Genomic DNA, 24093 nt, shown 5'->3' with positions numbered 1-24093 from the left:
CTCAATAGATTGAGCGACTGACTCTTGATTTTGGCTCAGGTCATGATCTCAGAGTCCTGAGATCAAACCTCACGTCCGTCTCCACACTCAGCAGGGAGTCTTCTTGAGATTCTCTCCCTCTCCCTATGCCCTTCCCATCCCCCTAAATAAATCTTAAAAAAAAAAAAAAAAAAAAGGAAGGAAGGAACCAGGGCACCTGGGGGGCTCAGGTGGTTAAGTGTCCAACTCTTGATTTCAGTTCAAGTTGTGATTTCAGAGTTGTGAGATCAAGTCCCAAGTCAGGCTCTACGCCCAGCTTAAAATTCTCTCTCTCCCTCTGCCCCTCCCCCACCCTCCCTCCCTCTCTGTCTCCCTCTCTTAAAAAAAAAAAAAAAAAGAGGGGCGCCTGGGTGGCTCAGTTGTTAAGTGTCTGCCTTTGGCTCAGGTCATGATCCCAGAGTCCTGGGATCTAGTTCCAAGTCAGGCTCCCTGCTCCGCGGGGAGTCTGCTTCTCCCTCTCCCACTCCCCCTGCTTGTGTTCCCTCTCTCGCTGTCTTTCTCTGTCAAATAAATAAAATCTTTAAAAAAAAAAAAAGGAACTATGCTTTGTCTATTTCTCATCATGCTAGACAGATACTATTATAGATATTATATTTACTGAAATGCACAAGAAAAGTTGGTAATGAATCAAAGAGCAAAATGATGATTTCATAATGTGTATAGACCTGAGCAAGACCTGAATCTTCCAGCACTAGCATTTGACCTCATCCCCATGTATTAACAAAGATAACTTCACAAAGTCTTCTTACCCAAATATTTTAATTCCTTAATCTTAGACTCCTTTTCATTTATTCAGTTCTGGCCTTTGTTTCAGGGGGCATGTGACGGGACCACTCTGTGACATCTTACAGTGACATCACTATCAGTATTGGTCCTTATGACAGAGTTTTGGATTTTTTTTTTAATCTTTTTAAGATTTTACTTTTTTATTTGACAGAGAGAGAGAGCAAAAGAGGGAACGCAAGCAGGGGGAGTGGGAGAGGGAGAAGCAGACTCCCTGCTGAGCAGGGAGCCCGATGTGGGGCTCGATCCCAGGACTCTGGGACCATGACCTGAGCCAAAGGCAGACGCTTAACAACTGAACCACCCAGGCACCCCCAAAGTTTTGGATTTGAAGAAGCAATCAAGACACTATTGATAAGTTCCTTAGTGAAAGTTTTCCGTAAGGTCATTTTCATACTAAAATACTTAGATGCCACCACTAAAGTTTTATGTAGGCTGGTCACGGTTATTGTTGGTTAGGAGTCATAACTGATTCTTGAGTTGTCTGGCAAATGAGATCACTCCCTGTGCTAAGTACTTACCTAGAAAAATTAAATGAAGCCAAATAATGTCCCTCAAGAGATAAACAAACAAAATGTAGTGTATCTATACCACAGAATATTATTAAGCCATAAAAAAGAGTGCCAATACATGCTACAACATGGAAGGACCTTAAAAGTGAAAGAAGTTGATCACAAAGGACCATATATTGGTTCTTTGTTTCCATTCATATTAAATGTCCAGAATAGGCAAACCTCTAGAGACAGAAAGTAGATTAGGGGTTGCCAGTGGTTGGGAGGATTAGGGTATGACAGCTAAGAGGAGTGGGGTTTCTTTGGGGAGTAATGAAAATACTCTAAAATTGATTGTAGCAATAGATGCACAACTCTGTGGATATATTAAAAGGCAGTGAATCGTGTATTATAAATGAGTGAATCATGGGATATGTAAATTATATTCCATAAAGCTGTTATAAAAGAAAAAGTGGGCATAAATCATGAAAAAAGTATTAAAAAACCTAAAACATCAGGGCTCCAGGGTGTCTCAGTCGGTTAAGCATCTGCCTTCGGCCCAGGCCATGATCTCAGGGTCCTGGGATCGAGTCCCAAGTCCAGCTCTCTGCTCAGCAGGGAGTCTGCTTCTCCCTCTCCCTCTGTGCTCCCGTGCCCTTTCTCTCTCTCTCTCTCTCAAATAAATAAAATCTTTAAAAAAATTTAAAACATCAAAAATATTCTATAAAGTTAACAGTAGAATAGCTGATTATTTAATCTTACTTTCATCACTGGATGCTTTAGAAAACATTATTAAAACAATTTTCAAGGGAGGCTTTCCTGTGTGTTTTTCCATGACGAACAAAAATCACCAAAAAAAAAAAAAAGAAACCACATATTTTTATACAATCTATTAAACACATGAATGAGACATATTTTTTTTCTTCCACTAGGTCATAAAAATACCATACAAACTCATGCTATGGGTTTCCAGGGAAAAGGAGAGCCAACCTTTCTACTCACTGCTGAGAATATGAGTCAACTGAGCATTTTCAAAAGTACTCCAGCTTCCTAAAATGGATGCGGTTGGTCCCCTCAGAGCGTTGGCCTCTGGCCATCTCCTACATCGCCTTTAGTTCAGAGGTCACTGAGGGGTCACCAGTTTCCCTCTTGCCACCCAGACAGGTCTATATTTCAACCACACCTAAATGATAATTGTCCGCCTTACTTGCTTTTCAGATCACAAAATTGCTGCATTAGTAGAAAAAATGATATTCAAATTATCCATTATGAGAATCTTATCAAATATACGTATTTTTAAAAGACAACCCTAGCACACTAAAAGGTAGGAAACCATTTATATAGTAATTTTGCATTATGCTTTCATGACAAAACGTATCATTACGTATGAACATATCATTTTTAATTCACCTTGCACCAGTGGTACTCCAAGAAAGTAATTATGGGCCAAACTGAAAAAGTTGGGGAACTTCTATCTAAATCCTGCACGCTTCTTAAAGATACTACTATTCTCATGTATCTTTACTGATACATGAGAATAGTAGTATCTTTAAGAAGCATTCTCAGATGCAGTTATAAAATTAAAATTCAGAAGAATTATTCTTATAACTCACCCATCTTTCCCAAGCCTGACACTTGGACACACCATTTGCTTATGAACCTTACCCCGAAGCCCCAAAGGACATTCTTTTACTATAGCATTGAGTTGGCAGCTATTGTTCTAATTTCCCTACTGATGAGCCAAACAGTTAATCTGTTTTAACACACAACACATAAAAGGTTTCATTTCAGTCCAGAAAAGAGAAAGAGACACTTATAATCACTGGGCATTCATATTTGAATGACAGCTAAACATAAAGGAACATCAGGCATGCAGCCATCTGGAAAAAAGCTGGTATTCTTTCATATTATCTGTTCTCAAACCTTTAAGACAAAAGGGTCAGAGGTTGGCCCAAGACTTCCATTTAGTAAGATGCTCATTTCAAATCCATGGTCATTAATAAACATTCTGTCAGCTCCACAATAAAAGACAATCAGCTTCCCTCTCTTTCCATTTGGTGCATTCTGAAAGATGGCTTCCTAATGAACATATACATGCACACTGAGGATTATTTTATTTACCAGGATAAATTGTGTGTGCCTGCTTAGAAGTAATACTTTTTTTAGTTCCAAACGAAAAAGAAACATAGTTTAGTGAGTATTAATACATAGTAATTGCAACATTCGTTTTAATATAAAAGACAAAGTAGGCAATCAACCTGTGCTTATTATTAAAATTGTAATTTTTCTCTGTTAAAGTTATTGAACCCCAACCGGAGATATCAAATTTATTACAAATTCTGAAGAAAACCACAACAATAGAGAAAAGCTCACTGCCTATCTTTAAAACAAAACCTTGGTTTATGTGTTTGTGTATGTAATTGGAAAATGCCTCTAAATCCTGGTCATTCCCAGCCCCTTTCTCCCCAGCTCAGCCGTGAAAGTCTGGATCTCACCATTTATACACTCAGAAGAGAACAAAGCCAAGACCCTCAGTGACTGATCATCGGCAACAGCAGCCACGTCAACAAGAATAAACAAAAGCATCCATAAACAAAGGTGTCCATCTACATGCATTTTTCACAGTCACAGTGAGACAGGGGGAAGAAGAGCCTGCCCAGGATAGCAGCTGATCAACGGCAAACTAGAAACCAAGGCTCTGATTCTCAAAAGCAAGTCCCCACCTCCCACCCCCAATCAGCCCCTAGGACCCAATCTTCACTGCTGAAACTAGACACAGGTTGGGGTTGCTGCCCACCAGGCTTCCCATCCTGCCACCCTTCCAGCCAGAACACTGCTGCCTCTCCTGGCCAGGAGGAGGAGACCTGGCTCAGCCCCACACGCAGTCCATAGTCCTCCCATTCTCTAAAGGAGACTGTTGTGCAGATCTGGATCTTGGGCCCATCCCAAAGAGTATGGGAGAGTACACAAAGCCGGCTCACAAGCCAATTTAGAGCCAGGAGAGGCCTTGCTATGATGCTGTCAGCACAGAAGGAAGTTCTCAGCCGAACATCCTGATTTTCCTAGAGTATTCCCAGTTTACACCTGTGATCCTGACATACTTATTAACAGCACCCCCTTTTACTCCTCAAAGTGCCTTAATCTGAATAAGTTATTCAGCTGCCCTATGTATACTGGCCTGGAGGAGTCCTGGTTTTAGTCCTTCTTCACCCCCCCATGGTCCAGGAATATTCCCCTTCCCTCGTCTCCATTTTCCCACGTTTGAGAAATGGCCAAGGTTAACTAAGCATGACTAAAGTTCCATATGAAATAGTAACTGAATGATAGGATTCAAAAGAAATCAAAAACACCCTCTCCTCTAAAACACTCTCCTCCACCCACACTTCTCATTTCCCGACTCCTACTCTTACCCCCCCCAAAAAAATCAAGTCAAGCACCTCCTCTAGGAAGCCCTCCCCGAATTCAGCCCAGAAAGGATATGTGCATTAGGTGTTCCTCTGCTTCTCTTACTACAGCCCCCATATAGCTGCTATATCGCTCGCTTACTACCATGCACCTCCCACTAGAAGGGAGAGAATGTACCTCTTGACCTCCCTCTCTTCAGAACACAGCTCAATGCCTGCCTTAAAGTCAGCATTTAAATTACGTTCACTAAATGCTTTTTAAAAGGATTTTGGGGCCAGAATGTGATAGGCCTTTAGGCCTTGAGCAGGAGGTAGAGTTTCACGCTTTGGACAATGCGAAACAAGAGTAAAAAACATTTTCAGTAGGAAATGACCAGATTTGTTTTTAGAAAGGTTATTTCAGCCAAAGGGCAGAAGACGGACCTAGAGGGTTTCACCCAGTCCCTGCAACCAAACTATCAGATAGTCTGATAATCCTACCTTAACCTCGTATTTCATATCAAACCCACGCCCCTATTTCCTACCACTCCACTTCCTTTAGGAGTACTACCATCTTGCACGTGTAGAACACTTGAAGTTCTTTTTGTTTTGACTGTTGTATTCCTATCTCCGTCTCCCACTTCATTTGGTTCTCACCATAATCTTAGGGTAAGGAGATCACATGCCTGTTTTCTCCATGAAGAATCTCGTATAGAGATGATTTGCCCAAGACCACATAGCTAGTAAGTTTCCATATTTCAGCGCTGAGATATGAAACAAATAGTGGAAAAGTAAATAAATAATCCTCTTCCTAATACTCACGTTCTGTCAAGGGCACCAACATTTTCCTTGTCACCTGCACCAAAAATCATGGTCATCTGAGATTCTAATTCTTTTTGTCATTGACTATTTCCAACAATCCTTTTGATTTTTCTTTTACTTCCTTCTGCTCTGATCCATCTCTCCGAAGCTGGACCTCCTTGGTTCAATAGAACATGCGCTCAGTGCCTAGAACCCTGAGTAGTAGCTCTAACGGGACTCCTAGATGCCATTCTCTTCCTGTTGCAGGGCATTCTAAACAACCTAAACAGATTAATACTGACAAAAACACTGCCTTCATCCAGTCACACCAGTGCTAGAAAGACGGGATGAAGGCAGTTCCTGACTCCCCAGGAACCTCAATGTCAAGTTCAGAGTCAGCATAGTGGCATTTGAAGACTCTTGGTACATGGCCCTCTTTTATTTATCCCATCTTCTCATTGCTACTACCCTCCAACATGAGCACTGTTGAATCAGATCAACCTCCTTGCAAATCTGCTCAAATATCTATTCCCACATCAATGCTTCTGTTCCCCATCTTAGCAGCTCTGCCCCTCTTTTCCTCTGAACGTTTCCCAACCCTTCTGCTTCTAGAAATTTTAACCTATTTTTCCACTTAATGTCACAAGGACAGAATCTCTTATACTCTGCCCTAATTATACCACAGGAAAATGTGCTGTTATCCCAACCACTGTACATGCAACTCCTTAAGAGCAAAGAGCGCGGTCCCAAGCCTCCATTGGTCGCACTTGCGTGAGTCCTTCCCCAAGCAATCTAATGAGGCTTCATCAATACTTATCTAGTGTTACCATATTCAAATTTAATCACATCTATGATGGTTTTTGTTTTGGTTTGGTTTTTGGGTTTTTGTTGTTGTTGTTGTTGTTTGCTTTTTTTAATGTGGTATCCCAAAGAGTTTGAAAGAGAAAAACCAAAGCCATGAGCCAACTGGAAACTACAGTTTAGGAGGGATGCTGAAGGAATAGATTTTTTAACTGAAGTATAGATATCCTCTCTGTGTCCTCTGGAAACCAGAGTTTAAAGACTTCTGCACAGGAGGGAAACTGATACAGATAATTTCCAATTTTAAATGTAATGATTCTAATTTAAAAAAAAAAAAAATCTTTCTCCAGGGACTGTTCTTCATTTGGGGGGAAAGAGGGAATAGAATTTTTCTTTCAATTTATGTATATTTTTTTAAAGATTTTATTTATTTGACAGAGAGAGAGACAGCGAGAGAGGGAACACAAGCAGGGGGAGTGGGAAAGACAGAAGCTGCCCTCCTGACCAAGCAGGGAGCCAGATGCGGGGCTCGATCCCAGGATCCCGGGACCACGACTCAAGCCGAAGGCAGACGCCTAATGACTGAGCGAGCCACCCAGGCGCCGCTCAATTTATGTATCTTTAAAGTAAACTTGGGAATCCATTTTAAGTGATATATTTCAAATGGAAAATGGAAAAAGCACCTTTCACTGATGTATTCTACAATAAGATTTAATTTAAAAATAAAGATTAGGAACAATTATGCAAAGTAAATGAAATTACCAAATATAATGATGCAGTGCCTTTGAAAACCATGAAAGAAACCAAAAGCCCAATGGAAATATTTGCATTTCAAATACTGGGAGATGAAAGTTTCTGCAGGAACCAAAGCAAAAAATCCAGCACTAAATAATGGTGAGGGCCTTCCCTAAGATGAGTTCTTATGATTCAGTCCTTGAATTAAATATACAGGTTACCTGCTTACTCCAGAAGTTTCAGCATCCTCGATATTAAAAAACCATTGCATTATTACAGGCCAGTTTTTTCTCAGTAAGTGTATGATAAATGGGTTCCTATAACTCCCACATATTGTTTAGTGTGTTCTGCATCAACGAATTCTAAATCCGACACGACCAGGAGAGCCTAGGTCCGTTCACTAAGTCTACACAACAACATGAGAAGAAATTGGTTTGGGTTCTAAAGTCGGATACCATCACTTGTTACGGTGTTTTTTTCTACCTCAATCAATCCACAATAATTCTAATATACACCCTCCCTCAGAGGATTATGAAAGGTGTTTGAGCAAGTAAAAAACCATTCGAGATGACCCAAGGCCTACTCTTCTCCTTCAGAGCAAAAGAGAAAACGACTGATTATGTTTGAGCTGAATGAACTTCGTTTTAGTAATTCGGGGCTTTACAGAATGAATTTAGAATCAGTGAAGTGGCTTTCTTTGCTTTCAGTCCGAAACATAAAAAGCTACTTCTTGTATTTAAATGTCCTCATAAAGCAATCTAAGTATCTTCACATTCCGATTATAGAAGAACTCCAAAGTGAAAGTGTCTATCAACACTTCCATTTATCTGTGGACAATTCATTGCCTACAATGAATAAAAATGCCATAAGGTAATTAAGGTAGATGGAAAAAAGAAAATTCAATTTTTTAAAAGAATCTCTCAGTTTTAAATAATGTTGTAATCTGAGCAGAATTAACCGTCATAAAACAGCTTTTTATCTTCCCTATGTCCTGTAAAAGATAAGATTTACCCTATAAACATCTCTCTTATGATGAGCTTTCCGGCTCTTTCATAGAAGTTATGTCTTCCCCATCTTACTGGCACACCCTCTATAGCACCATTGCCAAAATGTCTCGTGTTTAAAAGAAAGTTGCACCCAGCCATGCACACACTCAGTCACACACACACACACACAATTTTACAGGACATGAAGAGTCAGCAGCTTCCTAAAACAAAATGTTTTCATTCCATTTTTATATTGTGTTTGTATAATACAGTCTGGAGGATTTGGTGTTGTGCCATTATCTAGCACCCCTGTACACTTTCGAAAGAATTTGTTACATGTTATAGATCCCAATTCCTCTGTTAGGATTAGACAATAGAAGTCAAATAATCATAAGAATATGCCATATTCATCAGCGTTCCTGACATGTACTTATAAAACTAGGTAATAGTACAAAATGTTTAAAGTTTTGAGATTTATTACATTTAATATTTACTATTAATAATTCAAGTACTATGTTAAAATATAAAATCTCCCATATACTAAAGACATTCCAATTAACTAAAGGATAATAGACACATCCAGAGCTGCCTCCCTGGCAAATCTTGAAGATGTGTAGAAGAGGTAAATTTATGGAAGTCATAAATTCTGGGCCTGTGCATCCTTTTTGATTATGAAGGCTATCATTAACCACAGATTAATTCTGAGGGAAAATAAAGTCACAACACATTACCAGGATCTGTAGTTGGCAATTCCAGCAAAAAGCTAGAAATTAGCAACCAATTCTAACCCTGCCCCTGCAGCTCCCTTGCTGGTAGCCTTGGGGAAGCACTTAATCTCCAAGTGTTTAAATAGCTCCTTTCTCAAAACAGGGGCAAGCCTTCATATTTAATTATTCTCACAGCAGTTCAGTGAGATAGGTTAAAATAGACACAGGTCTTCAGAGCAGGACCTACAGGAACACCAAACATTGATACCGGGGTCAGGTGGGCGCAGGCTTTTGAAAACACCCTTGCCACTTTTGCTATCACTACGTGAAGCCCCTTTGCTATCTCTATTGATTAAAAGAACATCAGGTATGCATGTATGATGGAATTAATCAGAACACCACTAGAAAGAAAATATGATACTGTATTTATCTTCATAAACCTCCTTTTATGACATCAGACACATTATGAAAGTCTAAAGAACGCTGCGCTCTACAGGGCGCTACCGTTAGAACAGCAGGACGTGCGGCTTAGCACCGCTGGGCGCAATGTACTTGGCCCATCAGGCAGAACAAATAAAATGCAGTGTACTACAATCCCATTTTTCTTTAAAAATGCCTTAAAATGATATACTAAAGCAAAGTCTGTCATCTCAGATACATACACGGGATCATCAGGCTTTAGGCGATATGTCTAGAAAGTAACTAGTCCTCAAAGGAACAAATATTTAAGATTTAGCACTAGATAAGATTACCAATGGGTCTTTTTAAACCTATTTATATTTTAAACACAAGGGCTGTAAAAATGTAAACATGTTGAATGGGTGAGAGAGATGGGTCTGAAGTAAAGCAGAAAGAGGATATTAAATGAAAAGCTGCACACCTCAATTTAAGCCTTTCAGTCATACTACTTATGAAGATGAATATAAGATATTAACTGTTTTAATCTGATTATTCCCGGGGCGCCTGGCTGGCTCAGTCAGTGGAGCAGGCAACTCTTGATCTTAGGGTCGTGAGTCTGAGCCCCACCCTGGGGGTAGAGTTTACTTAAAAAAAAAAAATGATTGCTCCTCAAAGGAAAAAAGAAAAAGGGGGGTTCCTTCTTCTACCTACATTAACTGAGAAACTCCCATAAGACCCTCCTTTATGAAAGCGGCATCCAAACAGATCTGCTCCAAACACAGTACCTCAGCACATTGGAAAGACCACAAAGCTGGTCACCCTCTGGTCTGCACTCAGGTCCATCCATCTCCCCTTTTGTTCTGGAGGGAACCACACTTCCCAATTGGTTTGGCCAACAGGAAGTGCTGGTACAAGACTAGAGCCAGTACAAGACTCAAGTACGTGGGCCAAGAGGAAAGAAGGGAGGCTATTTCTCCTTCTCCCCCTCTACTTCAGGTGGCATCTCCAACTCCCTCTATCAGTCTCAGCTCCTGCCAGGCAGCCCCCACCCCCCACCATGGTTCTAGCTTCCTCCCAGATGTCTCCGGCATCTGGGATCCAGAAGCACCACCTGCTCCCATCATCTCTCCAGCCCTAGGGTGTTGGAGCTGCTTCCTGCTGCTGAGTTGCCTCACCATCTCCAGTGTGCCTCCACAACTCTTGCATCATCTCTGTGGACAATGTACTGTTTTAAATTCCCTTTGTTTATAAGGCTTGGAGTGGTTTCTAGACCCTGAGCTAAGAGTTGAGAGACTTTTGTTTATTTAATCCTGTTTCTGCTCTTAAAACCACATGACCTTGGAAAACTTCACAATCTCTCTAGACCTGAGTTTCTTCATCTAAAACTGAGGGACTGGAGAGCTTTTAAAACCCAACGTCCAGGTCATACCCCATACCAATTCAATCAGAACATCTGGGGTCGGGAACCAGGCAACAGTATTTTTTTAAATTTCCCCAGATGGTTCCAGTGTACAGCAAAATTTGGAAACAACTTCACTAGAAATTGGAATGTGAGCTCATGTGTTCTTGTGTTTTCTAGAACATTCTAAGACAGTAAGTTTAGAATAAGAACAGCACATTGTCAGAAGTTAGCTTGTTCTTAGTACTTTTGGGCTCTCAACTAGCTATCTTTAATTCTACCTTTTACTTGTAAGCAATATGTACACTTAATCCATGTAACATATTATACTCAATGTCTAAATATGTAATTATCAAACAAATTCCCAGGAGCTAGACTGGCAAGTCATATAACAACCACCTTGAGGAAATGGCCTGAGACTAATTAAAAGTTCCAAAGGTCCGCTGGCCAAAGTCAGGCACTATACCCCCACCTTTACCCTTTTCCTACTAGAATCTCCCACTGCTTCTGCCTTCTACCCATCTGACTCTCATTTCCCTCCTCTGCTCCCTAAGATAGCGGAACTCAACTCCCCTGAGTACAGACCACCTCTGCCTTAAATCTAATTCCATGAACTACATATTCTTGGCTCCACAGGCCTCACCTCCCCTAACTTCTGGTCTCCCTGGCACTCTAACCAACCTCTCCCAGCACTGCTCATCAATGAGCTCACTGGGAACTTTGGCAAACAGGTCCTCACCAGTAGCGACAAGCCACAGTGAAAGAAAATTAGCCCTGAAAATGTGTGTGCCAAGGTCTGAACAAGGTTGAATGATATGACAAGTTTGCACTGCTGCTTTTCATCAAAGAGAAATTTGATCAACACATGAAAAGAATATTTTAAAACCACAAATAATGACAATGTGATTCTGATTTAGTTTATCTGGGGTAGGCCAGAAAACCCATCTCATGCAGGTGGTCCTCAGAGCACATGGTAGAAATCATGTCACAGGTACACACTGTGAAGCCTTTAATGAAGCAAATGGCATCTCTATGGATACACAGATACTCCTGTTAAATGCTTCTTACAAACTTAAAACCTCTTAAAAACCTTCCTTTCACAATTAAGTACAGAAGGGACTTGGCTAGCAAAGGGATCTGGGAGAGCAGAGTAGGGGGGATGGGGTGGAGAGGAGCTTCCCCATAATCTAAGCCTGGTTCACACTCTCAAATCCATAAACTTATCTGTGTATCCTATACATCCTGTAGAAGAGAAACCCTGAGGTAGAATTCACTGCTTACTCCTAGAACCGTCAGGGATCCAAGAATGATAAGCAAAAAAAAAAAAAAAAATTAAAAGACACAACAATCTATTTTCACTCAAATGTGGGAAGGAGTTCTGAGCATGCCACTTTGGCATATGGATTATTTTGAGTTAAAGATACTTGGAAAACAGCAGATGAAAGAAAGGACACTCTGACCTGAGAGGAGATAAAACTCCCATGTAAAAGATGTCCTCCCTGTACCAGGAGAAAGGAGGACATTCTATCACCAGAGATGAGCAATCAAGTCAAAAGAAATCTGTACAAACAAATCCCATTAAACAAACCCTTATCTTCCTAGTCACCTCTCCACAACTGACCACCCCTCACCCAAACCCCTTTGTCTCATCAATTATTCACAGATTTATTAGGTTTTCTTTTATTTTTTTGTCTAAAAGTATAAAAACTTTCTGCTCTGGTCACTTTTTTGGGTCTTTCTTCTCTCGGGAGGCTCCCATGTGCATGTAAAAATGAATAAAAATGTGTATGCTTTTCTCCTTTTAACGTGTCTGTCAGTTAAATTCAGAGACTCATCCAAAGACCCTAGGAGGGAAGGAAGAGGGGAATGTTTCCTCCCCTACACTTGTTTACCCTCTTTCTTAACAGTTAAGGCAAAGAAATAAATCAAAGATAAAAAGCAAATATTTATCTCCCCTTAAGAAAAAAACAAGCCAAGAGTGCCAGGGAAAATTCTCTCACCCTACCTGGAAAGCAGGCTTGGCTAGCTGTGTTCACATACGAGTTATAGACAGACCACTGCAAGGGCAGTCCTACACTTAGCAAAATGTAACTAGGTGAACATGAATCTATGAAAACAGGCTTCTCTTTGGAATCACCCAAGAGTAGATCAAGAAGAAACCTTAGAAAGTGTCTGGTTGTGTGAGGGCATGTGTTTAAGCAACTTGTGCAGAGCTCTAAGAATTTTGTGAAATGCCTCATATCACCAGGATGTTCGGGTAAGTCAGGGCCTCAAGCTACAACCACACTCCCCCAAGACAGGAAACCAAGAGGAGAGAAGGCCATGTTCACTGAGCTCCTTCTAAGTGCCAAGCCATTCATGTGCATCACCTTATTTAAAACTTTCAACATCTCTATACTCTGAAGTATTTTTACACCCACTTACAAGTGGAGAAATGATCTCAGATGGCTTAAATAACTTCACCCATGATCACAGAGTTGGGAAGGAGCAAGTAGGATTGGAGCTTGGGTAGATGCAATTCCAAGTTAGCTCCCCCATCGAGACCTTTGTAGGCTGCACCCAGACTGCCTAGATTTCAAACCCAGTCTCCAGTTTACTATCTGTGTAAACTTGGGCAAGATAGCTTACTTTTTTGTGCCTCAGTTCTTGCATCCTTAATATGGGCATAATAATAGTACCAATTTCAGAGTTCTTGTGGTGATTGAATGGATGAATCCATAGAAAGCCTTTGCAAAGTACCTGGAAGACAGTAAGCACTCAAGATATGGGCTGTCAGACCTAGAACCCCTCCATACCCCTGCTCCCCACTCCCCCACAATTCGTTCCTGTTTTCTATACTTTTCTGCCAGAGTTCATTTTTTTCCAACTATTTTGTCTTTCTCCAGTGAGACGGTTCAGGTTTTGTTTTAATAAAAATCCATATAACCATCCAAATTCAACATTTTAGTTGTACAGTAATTATCAACACACAACAAGAACACAGCAAGGCTTTAATGACTGTGGAATAAAAAGTAAAGAAGGTAGAAAAATAGGACGTAATTTACTGATAAATACGACTCAGTATCTAAAACCTCAAGATGAGATGACCTCAGAAGGAGCAGGCCTGAATTAGAGCAATCCTAACCACAGAGCTCAGACAACTAACAGGAGGGCGATTTTCAGCTCCTCCAAACCTGTCTCCTAATTAAACTAATTAGTTTAAAATAGATTGGACTTCTTATGTGTAAAGTCCTTAGTAGTCCATGGCTTGACAAAATATACTCAGATACATCTATTGGCTTGCATTTTTTAGAATTAGGGATTCATAACTATAATATGCAATCATGTTTAGTAAGGGAAATAAGGCTTTTCAAAGCAGAATAACTATTCTGCTTAAATTTGAAGCTCTACTGATAGAAATGTCATCTGTTTCCAGATGAGTACTGCAGTTTAAAAATATACCTTAACAAAAGATATTTTTGTTTCCAAAATTTGTGATTTCTATTACCCCAACTCCTTTCTACGGAAGGGATTCATTCTGTGTGTCACACAGATTGTTATTACGGGATTTGACAAGATCACAGCCTCTCTTAGAGAACCCTGTTCACTCCCCTAGGAGCCATGATCCTGCCATATTTTGTAAATTAATAGGATCAGGTGTGAACAATACTTGCAGAGTATATTTTTAAGAGAACAGGGAGTCCAAAATAAGACCTAGGAAGTAGAAATGTATACATTAACCTGCATTTCAAACCTGAGGTGATGCCCAGCATGATTAAATGTTCCCTTGCCCAAGTGGGGTTATTTGCATATGTTTGCTATGTTTTCCAATACAATACTTCCAATATCCCCTATGCTTCTATATACCTCTGTGGCTAGGGTCAGATGACAGAAAAAAGAAAAGCCGCAAGGCTGCAGAAGTTCATCAGCATCAGAAGAAGATGATAGTAGAGCCCTGAGTATGGCTCTGTGCACGTGAGTCATGAGGAAGAACAGAGGTGCGTCCTCACTGAGGCAGCAAAGGGCTGGCTGCCATCTTGCTGCTTCACCCAGGAGACTGACTCTGGATGAGAGGGAAACACGCAGATCTGAAGGGCAGGCTGTCAGCTGAGGACAGAGGATGAAACAAAACAGAGAAAACACTCCCCAGAACGAAGGGCTGCCTCCTACCCCCCCTTTCTAGGGGGCTCATGAACATTCTGCTCTACTTCCTCTCCCTCCGCTTTTCACAGCCACTGCTGTACTTACTGGTTCCCACGTCTGCTTTTTGCTCTAGAGTCTAGACGAAGAACCTCTCCAGGTCAAGGACTGGCTTTCTATAAATGCTCAACAAATGAACGAACAAGCAAGGGATGGAACTGAATTCTCTTTGAGCCTCTGTAGGTCAAATTACACACATCTCTTACAAGAAAGTAACTTTAGAGAAGAGTCACCTCAAGAAAACACAAATAAATGTCAAAAACTTTTTGATACACTATTAACTTGTTACTTTCCCAACCAAAACTTAGACTTCAATTATTGTCATGCGGATGGAGATGGGGGAAAAGTCTAAAATCAGAGAGAGAGAGGAGTGTATAGTGATCTTAGCGATTCCAGCACCTCCTCCCCCTCCAGTCCCTCGCCCCCACACTAGGGCTACTACCACGGAAGGCAAGGAGTGGCAGTTGCATGGTTCTCACAGCTCATCTCAAAAGCTACAGATTCCAGGTTAACTTTTTTTTTTTTAAGATTTTATTTATTTATTCATGAGAGACAGAGAGAGAGAAGCAGAGGGAGAAGCAGGCTCCCAAGGAGCAGGGAGCCTGATGTGGGACTCGATCCCAGGACCCTGGGATCATGACCCGAGCCGAAGGCAGACGCTTAACCATCTGAGCCACCCAGGCGCCCCAGATTCCAGGTTAACTTGACCTTGACTCTCTGTTGGAAGAAAGCTTTGTGGTAATAATTCCCATTTGTTTAGTCTGTAGTTGCACTTCCATACTTAAATGTCCAAATTAATCACTTTGGCCAGTTCAACTCAAATCATCCTTCTCCAATTTCTCAGGTCACATTTCCAAGAATTCCTATGAGACCAAGTATAACAGAGCCAGTTTCTTTATAAAAAGTCCAAATTTACTCCTCTTTAATGGTGCAGAAACCTGCATCAAAGGCATTTCCTCCAGAGTCGCAGCACAGCTCTCCTCACATCAATCCCTCGTCACAAAGGGACCACCAAGACTGAACCATGAAGGACTGCTGTCCTGAGCTGCCTGTGGCCACAAGAGCCCAGGGAGCCCTGGGCAGGACAGGGGGCCTTGGTAGGTCTGTTTTCCAGACCCTGAAGGTTATCCTAATACCAACCCCAGGAGATTGCTGTGAGGATTAAATGAGTTCATCATAAATCTGCTAGACGAATACTTATTCTGCCTTCACAGAATAAATATTCAATACCTTGTAGCCATGATCCTTGCAGCGATGATGACGATCTCTGTCCATCTCCCCTTTCCCAGCATGTCCTAAAATGCCACACTCTTGCCAAGACTGGTATCTGACTTGGACTACTCTTAAGTTTCTCTTAGAACAAGATCCAGTTCAAAGGCCAACTCCTGCCTCACAGCCCTTCCTACCCCGGGTCCCACTCCTCAGCACACAGATGAATGTACACCTTCTCGGCGATACTACAATCCTGAGTCTGCAGCTTGACTCTGACACTTTTCTGCCTTGTTATCTGAGTCAATCACGGGTTCCCAGGATCTGACCTCTCTCGTGGAATAAACATCCCCAAACTTCCCTAGACCAGTGCATATGTTGAGTTCTTAACCATAATCTGTGGAAACACCCACAAACAGAAAACTATCAGGACAAAAGTGGCACATTTTTAATTGCTTAGGTGAAAAGGCCAGACTTCAAAGACACACTTTGAATTTTTATGACCTGTTTAGTCCTTAAGGTTTTGCATCATTGAAAATGGGGACGATAAATCAAGCACCCAAATATTACATCATTATAATAAACTAGTTCAGATCTTTCTCATGAGACAAGAATTACTCATGCTCTTACCTCTTTGGTAAGTACATTACCTGCTGTGTTCTGAATTCTGGCAGAAGCAATCTTTTATGAAGTCACTCTTACAACACCACGCACACAAAAAGTTATGTACAAAGAAGTGTTCACCACACAGGTGTCCAGAGACACACACTCCATTTAGCATCTCAAAGTCAGCTATTGGACTTAAAGATATCATCTACCTACATTCCAGAAGGGGAAAGTTCCTTCGACCTGGAATTTGTGATCCTAGGAGTCCACTCGAGCACAACATTAAAAATGAGAATGGATGCAGCTCACAGATCAAGGCTCTGTAAGCCAAGACCCTCCCTTAGTGTAAGTTTCATAAGAGCTCTACCCCTTTTTCTTTTCCCTCTTCAGCCTTAAAAAAAATCTGCATAATTTTAAGCTAAAGGAATTGATTCCTCCGGAAAAAAAGAAAAAAGAAAAAGCACTACTACTCAAAACACTCTAAGGTTTCTCAGTCTCAGCACTACTGATATTTTGGGCTAATAATCCTTTGTTGCGGGGGAGCGGTCTTCTGCAACGTCAGGTGTTTAGCAGGACCCCTGGCCTCTACCCAGATGTCAACAGTACCTTCTCACTAGTAGTGACAACCAAAAATGTCTTCAGACATTGAAGTGTCCCTGGGGGTCAAAGCCACCCCCAACTGAGAACTACTGATCTAAACAAATTGTCACTCTTTGGTAACTATCATTTTAAATCCCCTTTAAGAACTGGAGGCAATACAGCCCTGGGAAAACAGATGTTGAGACGGAAATCCTAGGTTCAAATCTCCACTCTACTCCAGGGTCACTGTGCAACAGGAGTCAGGCAGCCCAGGCTTGCCACCTGGGTGACCTTGGACTAGTCACTAACCTGGAGATAATCGTTAGTGACTCCACCTACAAAATAGTGATAATCGAGGGTGCCTGGGTGGCTCAGTCAGTTGAGCAATGGACTTAGGTCACGATCTCAGGGTCGTGGGATAGGGTCGTGGGCTAGAGCCCTGCATTGGGTTCTGCGCTTATCGAGGAGTCTGCTTAGGATTCTCTCTCTCGCCCCCTCCCTCCCCCTCTACCCCTCGCCCTATTCACATGTACGTTCATAGGCCCTCCCCCCTAAAATAAATAAATCTTTAAAAATGAAAAAAACAGTGATAATCATAAATGCTTCATGAAATTGTGAGGATTAAATAAGTTAACAATGTAAAGTGTTTACAACATGTCTGGTATGCTGTAAGCACTCAGTAAATGTTAGTTAGTACTATCACCATATTCCTTAAGGCCCCTGTGCCTCGGTTTCCTCATCTTTAGCTTAGAGAGGTAAAATAGGAAGCAATTTATTTTTGCAAAAATTAAATGAAATGATACAATGAAAGTATATGGCATGGAGCCTCACACATAGTAAGAATTAATAAATATTGGTTAGTGCTAGCCTGAATTTTAAGAATATATAAGTTAAGCACTTTGATTTCTGTAGAACTAAAATAACATACTCTGATCAACTTATAAAGGCCACCTAACCCATCCCACTTCAAGAAAAAGAGTGATTCATGACCTGAATACATATATGAACATATATATAATATGTATGTATATATGGCGTGTCGAGTTTTTTTTTTTTTAAGATTTTATTTATTTGACAGAAAGAGACAGCGAGAGAGGGAACACAAGCAGGGGGAGTGGGAGAGGGAGAAGCAGGCTTCCCACCAAGCAGCGAGCCCAACATGGGGCTCAATCCCAGGACCCTGGGATCATGACCTGAGCCAAAGGCAGCTGGTTAACCAACTGAGCCACTCAGGCGCCCCTGGTGTGTCGAGTCTTATTTCAAAGTCTAGTATTATCCTATTAGAATTGTCAAACAGGTGCCTTAACTCAGCACAAAAGGAAAAAATCCATTTTAAAAAAGCCCCTGCAATAGAATTGCTCTCTATATATTAGTTATATTTCTTATTGTTATTATGATCCATGACAAATGACTACAACCCACTCATGAGTATTGCCCAAATACACCACATGGGAAAGCAGAGGAGAGCTTATAGATAACCCATCAACACTGCCACCACCTGGGGGAACCAAGTGGGTGAATGGGGGTATGAAACTAGACATACATACTGTGAAAAGCATTACTGGTGATTCTATTATATAAAATAGACACCCACTTACACATGCACACACACGCATGTACATGCACACCTGTTGCTGTCACGTTGAGAAGCACTGGCCTATAGCATCAGCTTCAGATCTGCAGAATTAACACTGTTATAATTTACTACTGAAGTACAACTGACATATGTTAGTTTCAGGTGTACAAAACTGGTCATTTTATTCATTACTCAGTGTTCACCATGGTAAGTATAGTCCCTATCTGTTATTATAACAATGTTATTACAGTACTATTGACTATGTTCCCCATGCTGCACTTTTCATCCCTGTGACTTATAACTGTAAATATGTATCTCTTAATCCCCTTCATCTATTTCACTTATCACCCCCCACTTACCTCCTCTCTGGCAACCACCAGTTCGCTCTCTGTATTTAAGAGTCTATTTTTTTTGTTTTTTCACTTGTATTGTTTTTATATAAACACATATAAGTGAAATCACGTAGTACTGGTCTTTGTCTTACTTCACTTAGCAAAATACCCTCTTGATCCAATCATAAATAGCAAGATTTCATTCTTTTCTGTGGCTGAGCAATATTGCATTGTATTTATATACCACATCTCCTTTACCCATTCATCTGTCAGTGGTCGCTTGGGTTGCTTCCTTATCTTGGTATAAAGAGTACTGCAATAAACACGGGAGTGCATATACCTTTTCAAATTAGTGATTTGTCTTCTTGGGTAAATATCCAGTAGTGGAATTACTAAATCATGTGGCATTTCTATTTTTAATTTTTTAAGGAAACTCCATATTGTTTTCCACAGTGGTTGCACCAATTTACATTCCCACCAACAGTGCATGGGGGTTCTCTTTTCTCCACATTTCTTGTCTTTTTGATAGTAGCTATTCTGACAGGTATGAAGTGGTATCTCATTGTGGTTTTGATTTGCATTTCCCTGATGATTAGTGACGTTGAGCATCTTTTCTTTTTTTTTTTTTTTTTAAAGATTGTACTTATTTATTCGACAGAGAGAGAGAGAGAGTGCATGAGCACAAGCCAGGGGAGCAGCAGAGGGAGAGGGAGAAGCAGGCTCCCTGCTGAGCAGGGAGCCCGATGTGGGGCTCGATCTCAGGACCCCAAGATCATGACCTGAGCCAAAGGCAGGCGTTTAACCAACTGAGCCACCCAGGCGCCCCAAGCATCTTTTCATGTGTCTGTTGCCCATCTGTAGGTCTCTTTGAAAAAACGTCTGTTCAAGTATCTGCCTATTTTATCAGATTTTTTTGATGTTGAGTTATACAAGTTCTTTACATATTATGGATATTAACTCCTTATTGGATATATGATTTCTTTACAAATTGTTAATTTCCCATTTGCTAGGTTGCCTTTTTGTTTAGTTGATGATTTCCTTTGCTATGCAAAAGCTTTTTATTTTGATGGAGTCCTAATAGTTTATTTTTGCTTTTGTTTCCCTTGCCTGAGGAGACATACCCATAAATGTTGTGAAAGCCAATGTCCAAGAGATTACTGTCTATGTTTTCCTTTAAGATTTTTATGGTCTTAGATCTTATATTCAAGTCCTTATTCTATTTTGAGGTTATGTGTGTATGTGTATCTATGTATGGTATAAGAAAATGGGCCAGTTTCATTCTTTTGCACATAGTTTCCCAGTTTTCCCAACACCATTTATTAAAACACCATCTTTTTCCCATGGCATATTCTTGCCTTTGTCATAAATTGACAATATAAGCATAGATTTATTTCTGGGCTCTCTATTCTGTTCTATTGATCTATGTGTCTATTTTTCTGTTGGTACCATACTGTTTCAATTACTACAGCTTTGTAGTATATCTTGAAATCTGGAAGTGTGACACCTCCAGTTTTGTTCTTTCTTAATGATTTGACTCTTTGAGGTCTTTTATGGTTCCATACAAATTTCAACATTATTTGTTCTAGTTCTGTGAAAAATTCTGTTGGTATTTTGATAGGGATGGCACTGAATCTGTAAATTGCTTTGGGTAGTAGGGACATTTTAACAATATTAATTCTTCCAATCCATGAGCATGGTGTACCTTTCCATTTGTTTGTGTTTTCAATTTCTTTTATCAATGTTTTATAGTCTTCAGAATACAGGTCTTTCACCTCCTTGGCTAAATTTATTCTTAAGTATTTTATTCTTTTTGGTGCAATTGTAAATGGAACAATTTTCCCTAATTTCTCTTTCTGCTATTTCATTATTAATATGTAGAAATGCAACAGATTTCTGTATATTGATTTTGTTATCTCAAGACTTTACTGAATTCATTTACTACTTCTAATAGTTTTCTGGTGGAGTCTTTAGGGTCTTCTACATATAGTGTCATGACATCTGCCAATAGTGACAGTTTTACTTCTTCTGTACCAATTTGGATGCCTTTTATTTCTTTTTCTTGGCTGATTGCTATGACTAGGACTTCCAGGACTATGTTAAGTAAAAGTGGCAAGAGTGGATGTCTTTGTCTTACTCCTGATCTTAGAGGAAAAGCTCTTAGTTTTTCACCATTGAGTATGATGTTAACTGTGGGTGTATCATATATGGTCTTTATTATGTTGAGGTATGTTCCCTCTAAACCCACTTTGTTGAGTTTTTATTATGAACAGATGTTGAATTTTATCAAATGCTTTTTACATCTCTATTGGGATGATCATATGATTTTTATCCTTCATTTTGTTAATGGGTGTATCACACTGATTGATTTGCAAATATCGAACCATTCTTCCATCTCTGGAATAAATCCCATTTGATCGTGGTGAATGACAATTTTAATGTACTGTTGAATGTAGTATGCTAATATCTTGCTGAGGATTTTTAGGTCTATGTTCATCGGGGATACTGGCCTGTAGAGTCTTTTTCTGGTTTTGATATTAGGGTAATATGGTGGCCTTGTCAAATATATTTAGAAGCAGTCTTTCCTCTTCTATATTTTAGAATAATTTGAGAATAGGTATTAACTCTTCTCTAAATGTTTGGAACAATTCACCTGTGAATCCATCTGCTCCTGGACTTTTGTTGGGAGTTTTTTGATTACTGATTCAATTTCATTACTTGTATTGGTCTGTTTGGATTTTCTATCTCTTCCTGATTCTGTTTTGGAAGATTGCATATTTCTAGGAATTTATCCATTTCTTCTAAATTGTTCAGTTTGTTGACATATAATTTTGTTGGCATATAATTTTGTCTTTGTTGGCAAAGAATATTCTTTTACAATTCTTTGTATTTCTGTGGTGTCAACTACTATTTCTCCTCCTTCACTTCTGATTTTGAGTACTCTTTTTTTTCTTGATGAGTCTAGCTAAAGGGGGATCAATGTTGTTTATCTTTTCAAAGAACAAGCTCCTGGTTTCACTGATTTCTTTTTAGTCTATTTCATTTATTTCTTCTCTAACCTTTATTACTTCCTTCTTTCTACTAACTTCAGGCTTTGTTTGTTCTTTTTCTAGTTCCTTTAGGTATAAGGTTGGGTTTTTTATTTATTTATTTGAGATATTATTCCTTGAGATAATCCTGTGTTCTTATAAACCACCCTCTTAGAAATGCCTTTGCTGTATGTCCCAAAGATTTTGAACCATTGTGTTTTCATTTTCATCTGTCTTAAGGTATTTTTCTTATTTCCTCTTTGATTACTTGTTGACCCATTTGTTGTTCAGTAGTATATTGTTTAATCTCCACATGTTTGTGTTTTTTTATAATTGATTTCCAGTTTCATACCATTACGGTCAGAAAACATACTTGATATTTCAATCTTCTTTTATTGAGACTTGTTTTGTGGCCTAACATGTGATCTCTCCTGGAAAATATTCCATGTGCATTTGAAAAGCATATATATTCTGCTGTTTGGGGATGGAATGCTCTGTATATATCTGTTAAGTCCATGTGGTCTAATGTATCATTCAAAGCCACTTCTTCCTTGTTGATTTTCTGTCTGGGTGATCTGTTCATTGATGTAAGTAAAGTACCCTACTATTATTGTAATACTGTCAATTTCTCCCTTTACGTGTATTAATATTCGCTTTATGTGTTTAAGTGCTCCTATGTTGAATGAATAGATGTTATATCCTCCTCTCGGATTGATCCCCTCATCATTATGTCATGCCCTCCATTGTCTCGTGCTGCAGTCTTTATTTTAAGGTCTGTTTTGTCTGATATCAGTATAGCTACCATAGCTTTTTTCCCCCTCATTTCCATTGCATGAAATATCTCTTTTCATCCCTTCACTTTCAGTGTCTTTAGGTCTAGAGTCTCTTAAAGGCAGCATACAGATGGGTTTTTTTCTTTTTTCTATCCAGTCACCCTATGTCTTGATTGGAGCATTTAGTCCATTTATATTTAAAGTAATTATTAATAAGCACATAGTTATTGACATTTTGTTCATTTTTTTCTGGTTGTTTTTATAGTTCTTCTCTATTCCTTTCTTCTCTTGCTCACTTCCATTGTGGTTTGATTACTGTCTTTAGTGCTATGCTTGGATTCTTTTCTCTTTAATTTTTGTGTATCTACTGTAGGATTTTGATTTGTAGTTAACACTGGGTTCATATATAACATCTTATGTCTTATGTGTATAGCAGCCTATATTAAGTTGATGGTTTCTTAATATGGACACATTCCAAAAGCACTAAATTTTTACTCAGCCTTTCACATTTTATGTATATGTCATATTTTACATCTTTTTATTCTGTGTATCCCTTGACTGATTTTTATAGACACAATGGATTTTACTACTTTTGTGTTTTAACCTCCATACTGGCTTGATGAGTGATTAATCTACTACACTCTTACTATAGGTTTGCTTTTACCAGTGAAATTTTTTCCTTTCATAATTTTCTTACTTCTAGTTATGCTTTTTCTTTCCACTCAAAGATTCCCTTTAACATTTCTTGTCAGGCTGGTTTTGTGGTGATGAACTCCTTTAATTTTTGTCTGGGAAATTCTTTACACCTCTCCTTCAATTTGAATGATAACCTTGCTGGGTAGAGTATTCATGGTTGTAGGTTTGTTTTGGGTTTTTTTTTTCCCCCTTTCAGTTCTTTGAATATATATAATGCTACTCTCTTTTGGCTTACAAAATTTCTGCTGAAAAACTATCTGACAGTCTTATGGGATTTTCCTTGCATGTAACTGCTTTCTTTTCTCTTCCTGCTTTTAAAATTCTCTATCATTACTTTTTGCAATTTTAATTAATATAGGTCTTGCTGTGAACTTCCTTGGTTTCATCTTGTTAGGGACTCTCTATGTTCCTGGACTTTGATGTCTGTTCCCTTCCCTGCATTAGGGAAGTTTTCAGGTATTATTTCTTGAAATAAGTTTTCTGCCTCCTTCTTTTTCTCTCTTCTCCTTTTGGGATCCCTATAATGTGAATGTTGTTATACTTGATGATATCAAGAACTTCTCTTAATCTAGTCCCATTTTTTTATTATTCTT

At 39.5% G+C, this 24093-nt stretch overlaps 1 protein-coding gene across 13 annotated transcripts in view; it reads right to left on the bottom strand.

The window, feature by feature from the left end:
* PARD3B (par-3 family cell polarity regulator beta) overlaps nucleotides 1-24093 on the bottom strand; it is a 1014396-nt gene that overhangs the window by 957768 nt on the left and 32535 nt on the right. The window contains exon 2 of one of the 13 annotated variants that reach the window (XM_027589182.1): nucleotides 13153-13263. The exons of the other annotated variants lie outside the window; for them this stretch is intronic. Coding sequence (XP_027444983.1) covers nucleotides 13153-13191 — 39 coding nt within the window. The 5' untranslated portion in view covers nucleotides 13192-13263. The remainder of the gene's footprint in view (nucleotides 1-13152; nucleotides 13264-24093) is intronic. 13 annotated transcript variants of the gene reach the window in all.

The sequence above is a fragment of the Zalophus californianus genome, chromosome 3, assembly GCF_009762305.2.
Source record: "Zalophus californianus isolate mZalCal1 chromosome 3, mZalCal1.pri.v2, whole genome shotgun sequence".
Taxonomy (NCBI): Eukaryota; Metazoa; Chordata; class Mammalia; order Carnivora; family Otariidae; genus Zalophus; species Zalophus californianus.
Note: the sequence above shows the minus strand (reverse complement) of the source record. Positions and strands in the feature narration are given on the sequence as shown.